At 43.8% G+C, this 6,000-nt stretch overlaps 1 protein-coding gene across 1 annotated transcript in view; it reads right to left on the minus strand.

Moving 5' to 3' along the window:
• The window catches only part of LOC126485051 (glutamate receptor ionotropic, delta-1-like), a gene marked incomplete at its 3' end in the record, with an annotated part of 85,638 nt that extends 82,072 nt beyond the window's left edge, over nucleotides 1-3,566 (minus strand). Inside the window, exon 1 of the mRNA XM_050108652.1 lies at nucleotides 3,288-3,566. Coding sequence (XP_049964609.1) covers nucleotides 3,288-3,566 — 279 coding nt within the window. The remainder of the gene's footprint in view (nucleotides 1-3,287) is intronic.
• Nucleotides 3,567-6,000: the final 2,434 nt, after the last annotated feature.

The following is a 6,000-nucleotide window of genomic DNA, read 5'->3' on the forward strand; positions in this document are numbered from 1 at the left end:
TATTTCTACAAGGACTGCAGTGGGTCTGCACCTCTGATGGCCCACCAAACCCGTAATCTCTACCAGGACTACAGTGGGTCTGCTCTGTGATGACCTACCTATAATATTCTTCAAAACGTCGAATGAACTCTGCTGTGGGTTTGCTCTGTTGTGGCCCATTACCTGTCAGCATGTCAAGAGTCAGCACTGTCTTTCCGTTGGAAGGACAACACTACTTCTTCAAGACTGCATGGAAATCCACTACTTCTGTGTGCATTGTCTTTTACTGCTCAGACTTTGAGAAAAGAAACGGCAGTTTCACTGTGATGAATGATCAAGACTGTCTTTATAGACTGTGAGAAAATTTGAGCTTTTGACCAACATAATATCAATAAGTGTGTGCATTTGATTTCTTTGTTATTGTAATTACGATGGTGAAAAATTTTAACAAATATGTATTGGCCACTGCCCAAAAATATTTTGTAAAATTTTTTGTGGGGAGCATCGGGGCTATGTAAGTAGGCTGTTTATGTTTTCTCTATGTAAGTAGGCTGTTTATGTTTTCTCTATGTAAGTAGGCTGTTTATGTTTTCTTATTGGCAACGTTACGTAGCGCTCAATATGAAAATCACTGGCTGTGCTGTGTGCAGTCTGTGGCTAGTTTGCATTGTTGTCTGCCATTGTAGTGTTGGGCAGTGGCAGCTGGATGTGAACAGCGCGTAGCGTTGCGCAGTTGGAGGTGAGCCGCCAGCAGTGGTGGATGTGGGGAGAGAGATGGCGGAGTTTTGTAATTTTTCATGAACTGCTTTATTTATATATGATGATATCAAGGTAAATACATTGTTTGTTCTCTATTAATATCTTTCATTTGCTAACTATCCCTATGAGTAGTTAGCGCCTTCCATAGTTTGAATCTTTTATTTAGCTGGCAGTAGTGGCGCTCGCTGTATTGCAGTAGCTTGAGCAGCGAAGATTTTTGTGAGGTAAGTGATTTGTGAAAGATATAGTTTAATGTTTGTCAGGGCCATTCTTTAGTAGGGAATTTTGAAAGTCAGATTGCGTTGCGCTAAAAATATTGTGTGTCAGTTTAAGTACAGTCATTGTAGAATAGTTCAAAGGGGACGTTTCAGATGGTACTGTTACCGACGACTGTGCCGCTAAAGCGGAGTTATTGAACACAGTTTTCCGAAATTCCTTCACCAGGGAAGACGAATGGAATATTCCAGAATTTGAAACACGAACAGCTGCTAGGATGAGTTTTTCATAGAAGTAGATACCTTAGGAGTTGCGAAGCAACTCAAATCGCTTGATACGGGCAAGTCTTCAGGTCCAGATTGTATACCGATTAGGTTCCTTCCAGATTACGCTGATACAATAGCTCCCTACTTAGCAATCATATACAACCGCTCGCTCACCGATAGATCTGTACCCACAGACTGGAAAATTGCGCAGGTCGCACCAGTGTTTAAGAAGGGTAGTAGGAGTAATCCATCGAACTACAGACCTGTATCATTGACGTCGGTTTGCAGTAGGGTTTTGGAGCATATACTGTATTCAAACATTATGAATCACCTCGAAGGGAACGATCTATTGATACGTAATCAGCATGGTTTCAGAAAACATCGCTCTTGTGCAACGCAGCTAGCTCTTTATTCGCACGAAGTAATGGCCGCTATCGACAGGGGATCTCAAGTTGATTCCGTATTTCTAGATTTCCGGAAAGCTTTTGACATCGTTCCTCACAAGCGACTTCTAATCAAGCTGCGGGCCTATGGGGTATCGTCTCAGTTGTGCGACTGGATTCGTGATTTCCTGTCAGGAAGGTCGCAGTTCGTAGTAATAGACGGCAAATCATCGAGTAAAACTGAAGTGATATCAGGTGTTCCCCAGGGAAGCGTCCTGGGACCTCTGCTGTTCCTGATCTATGTAAATGACCTGGGTGACAATCTGAGCAGTTCTCTTAGGTTGTTCGCAGATGATGCTGTAATTTACCGTCTAGTAAGGTCATCTGAAGACCAGTATCAGTTGCAAAGCGATTTAGAAAAGATTGCTGTATGGTGTGGCAGGTGGCAGTTGACGCTAAACAAGGAAAAGTGTGAGGTGATCCACTTGAGTTCCAAAAGAAATCCGTTGGAATTCGATTATTCGATAAATAGTACAATTCTCAAGGCTGTCAATTCAACTAAGTACCTGGGTGTTAAAATTACGAACAACTTCAGTTGGAAAGACCACATAGATAATATTGTGGGGAAGGCGAGCCAAAGGTTGCGTTTCATTGGCAGGACACTTAGAAGATGCAACAAATCCACTAAAGAGACAGCTTACACTACACTCGTTCGTCCTCTGTTAGAATATTGATGCGCGGTGTGGGATCCTTACCAGGTGGGGTTGACGGAGGACATCGAGGGGGTGCAAAAAAGGGCAGCTCGTTTTGTATTATCACGTAATAGGGGAGAGAGTGTGGCAGACATGATACGCGAATTGGGATGGAAGTCATTACAGTAAAGACGTTTTTCGTCGCGGCGAGATCTATTTACGAAATTTCAGTCACCAATTTTCTCTTCCGAATGCGAAAATATTTTGTTGAGCCCAACCTACATGGGTAGGAATGATCATCAAAATAAAATAAGAGAAATCAGAGCTCGAACAGAAAGGGTTAGGTGTTCTTTTTTCCCGCGCGCTGTTCGGGACTGGAATGGTAGAGAGATAGTATGATTGTGGTTCGATGAATCCTCTGCCAAACACTTAAATGTGAATTGCAGAGTAGTCATGTAGATGTAGATGTAGATCTCCACTGCTAGTGATACGAGGCCGTTGGGATACAGCACGGCGTTGCGTATTACCCTCCTGAACCCACCGATTTCATATTGTGCTAACAGTCATTGGATCTCGACCAACGCGAGCAGCAATGTCGCGATACGATAAACCGCAATCGTGATAGGCTACAATTCGACCTTTATCAAAGTCGGAAACGTGATGGTACGCATTTCTCCTCCTTACACGAGGCATCACAACAACGTTTGACCAGGCAACGCCGGACAACTGCTGTTTGTGTATGTGAAATCGGTTGGAAACCTTCCTCGTGTCAGCACGTTGTAGGTGTCGCCACCGGTGCCAACCTTGTGTGAATGCTCTGAAAAGCTAATCATTTGCGTATCACAGCATCTTCTTCCTGTCGGTTAAATTTCGCGTCTGTAGCACGTCATCTTCGTTATGTAGCAATTTTAGTGTAGATGATAGTTTGGAATCTGACTACAGCTGTTTCGACCGCAGGCAGGTGCTTGGTTGGGCGAGGTCGGGTTACGTACCGGCAGCGCGGCGCCCAGCGCCAGGCGCTGGAGGTTCTTCTTGGCGACCCACTGGAGTCTCCGGTTGTCGTACTGGAGTCCGGCGGCGGGCGCCCACCTCCCCACGGGCCAGCGCGCCAGCGGCCAGCCGGGGTGGAGGCGGATCAGCCCCCACAGCACGGCGTCGCCCCAGCCCACGCGCCACGTGGCCCACGTGACGTCACTGTCCACCCGCACCTGCAGCCTCTCGTCCGGTTCCTGAGTGCTCCACACCAGCCAGCGCGTCGACGTGTTCATCATCTCGGCCTTGGCGCACTGCAGCGTAAGAAGTAAACGTATGTGAATCGGAGATTGAAATGCAGTCGCAGGTGAAGATAGGAAACATAAAATAAAGAGAGACTTTGGTCACGACTAAGCTAAAGGGAGGAAATTAATACACACAGTTCTATGCAAGGCAAGAGTTAGCTGTGGCAAATAAACTTTCTTAGAACCACTTGAGTAGGCAGTACGGTGTAAGATTCCAGCGACCAAAGCAAAGGTCAGATCCATTATACAGGGTGATCAGAAGCTGTCTGAAAGTCTTGTAGGGGTGTTGCATGAGAAGTTGTGTCGAGAAATAATCTTTACGAAAAAAATTCGATGCGTTGCGCCGTTCCCGATTTAATTGGCATTAAAGTTAACCAGTCGCGTGAAAATTCAAACAGCCTGCTAGACACAATGTTGCCAAACGCGATCTTTGTTTGGTTTCCTCAAACTGAAAGAAGTGGCTTTTGCTCACCTAGATTAAATTTGTCGGTTCCAAAAAAGGCACATCTTAATTGGTAGTCTGCGTTTGAGGGAGTAATAGCTCACAGACCCACAGACGTCTGTGTACTGCCGAATTTAGGCGCATGTACGTGCTTGAATGTGAGCAGGCAACTGGCATTTGGCTAACATCAGTGCTAATTAAATCAAAAACGTCGCAACATATAGAATTTTTTTGTTAAAAATTATTTCTCGGCACAACATATCCTGCAACACCCTTACAAGCTTTGAGACTTTTCCTGACCACCCTGTGGTTTAGTAAAACAAAGATTCAGGAATGAAGAAATGCAGTTTATCTATGTGTCCATACTGACAGTGATCATACCCTTGTACTAATGAAATGTCAGTTGAAATTCATGAAGTTACACATCTGTCTGCTGAAACGTTAGAATCTACATAACTTAAAGGAACTGCAAACTCAGTCTTAAAAAACATATGACAAGAAATAACGGCGCCACGAGGATCTGCAACGATAAAAGCATATGGCGCAATGGTACAAGGAAAAAAAGTTCAAATGTGTGTGAAATCTTATGGGAATTAACTGCTAAGGTCATCACTCCCTAAGCTTACACACTACTTAACCTAAATTATCCTAAGGACAAACACACACACCCATGCCCGAGGGAGGACTCGAACCTCCGCCGGGACCAGCCGCACAGTCCATGACTGCAGCGTCTGAGACCGCTCGGCTAATCCCGCGCGGCAATGGCACAAGAGACCGAACCAGGAAAGATACGAGCCAGTGCTGCTCTCTGTCACAACTGATATTTAATTTGAAAATTGAAGACACAGCAAGGGAAGGGACTATCCAGATGTGATATTTGTTTGACACGGACAGAAAATCATTGTGGTACATTTTGTTGGTGTCACAACATTGGCCACCGAACAGGAATTGAGAACGGTGCTTTATTAAACTGAACTACTGCTAGCTGAAGGCTATAACACCTACAGAAACAAAGGCAAAACCAAGGTAATGGTGTGCACAGCAGCTAAACTTCCTTCGGTACCTAAATAACAAGCTATTTAAGAGATGGATGAATTTCGCTATCTCATAGTATTATAGGTAACATTGTTGGAGTCGACTTTTAGCTACCGTTTATAGACTAGGATGACTATGGATTCATTGAAGAGGGTACAGACAGACAGTCTTGTGAAGTATTTTTGAACGCTTTTTCCGAATATTGTCTTGAGCTGCTAATTCGACAGTCCACACGCAATGGAAATATTTTAGATCTTGTAGCTAGAAGCAGATGCGACCTAATCGACCACGTCAGTATTAACACAGGCACTAGTGACTACGATATCAACATAACGACTCTGGTTACCGAAGTTAATAGGTTAATCAAGAAAGCTAGGAAAGTATTTCTGCTAGAAAGATCAGAAAGCAGTTATTAGCAACTCACTTAGGCAATAAATTGACATTATTTAGTTCCAGTATGATAGACGAAGAGGCATTATGGGCAAATTTTATATGGATTGTATATCGTGTTTTTGAGAAGTATGTGCCGAGGAAGTGGTTTAACAAAGAAACTCGGAAAATGCTGAAGAAGCAAAGACTGTTTCACTCTTCTCAGTTCAAAAGAGAACGCGCAAATAACGACAGGCAAAATTAGTAGAAATTCTTGTGTCTGTAAAAAGATCGATGCACGAAGCGTACAACAACTACAACTGCCATACCTTAGCCGAGAACTCGCAAAAATTCTAATCCTACGTAAAATCTTTAATCCAATCTAAGGCTTCTATCAAGTCACTACTTGACAAATCTGGTGTGACACAAAAGTAAAATCTAAGTTTTAAATTTCGTGTTTAAGAAATCGGTCACGCGAGAGAATCGTACAAACACATCGTCTTTTAACCATCGCACAGACTCCCGATGGAGGACATCATAATAGGCATCCTTGGTGTAGAGAAACAACGGACGGTTGAAAAC

This window comes from Schistocerca serialis, chromosome 6 (genome assembly GCF_023864345.2).
Source record: "Schistocerca serialis cubense isolate TAMUIC-IGC-003099 chromosome 6, iqSchSeri2.2, whole genome shotgun sequence".
Lineage (NCBI taxonomy): Eukaryota > Metazoa > Arthropoda > Insecta > Orthoptera > Acrididae > Schistocerca > Schistocerca serialis.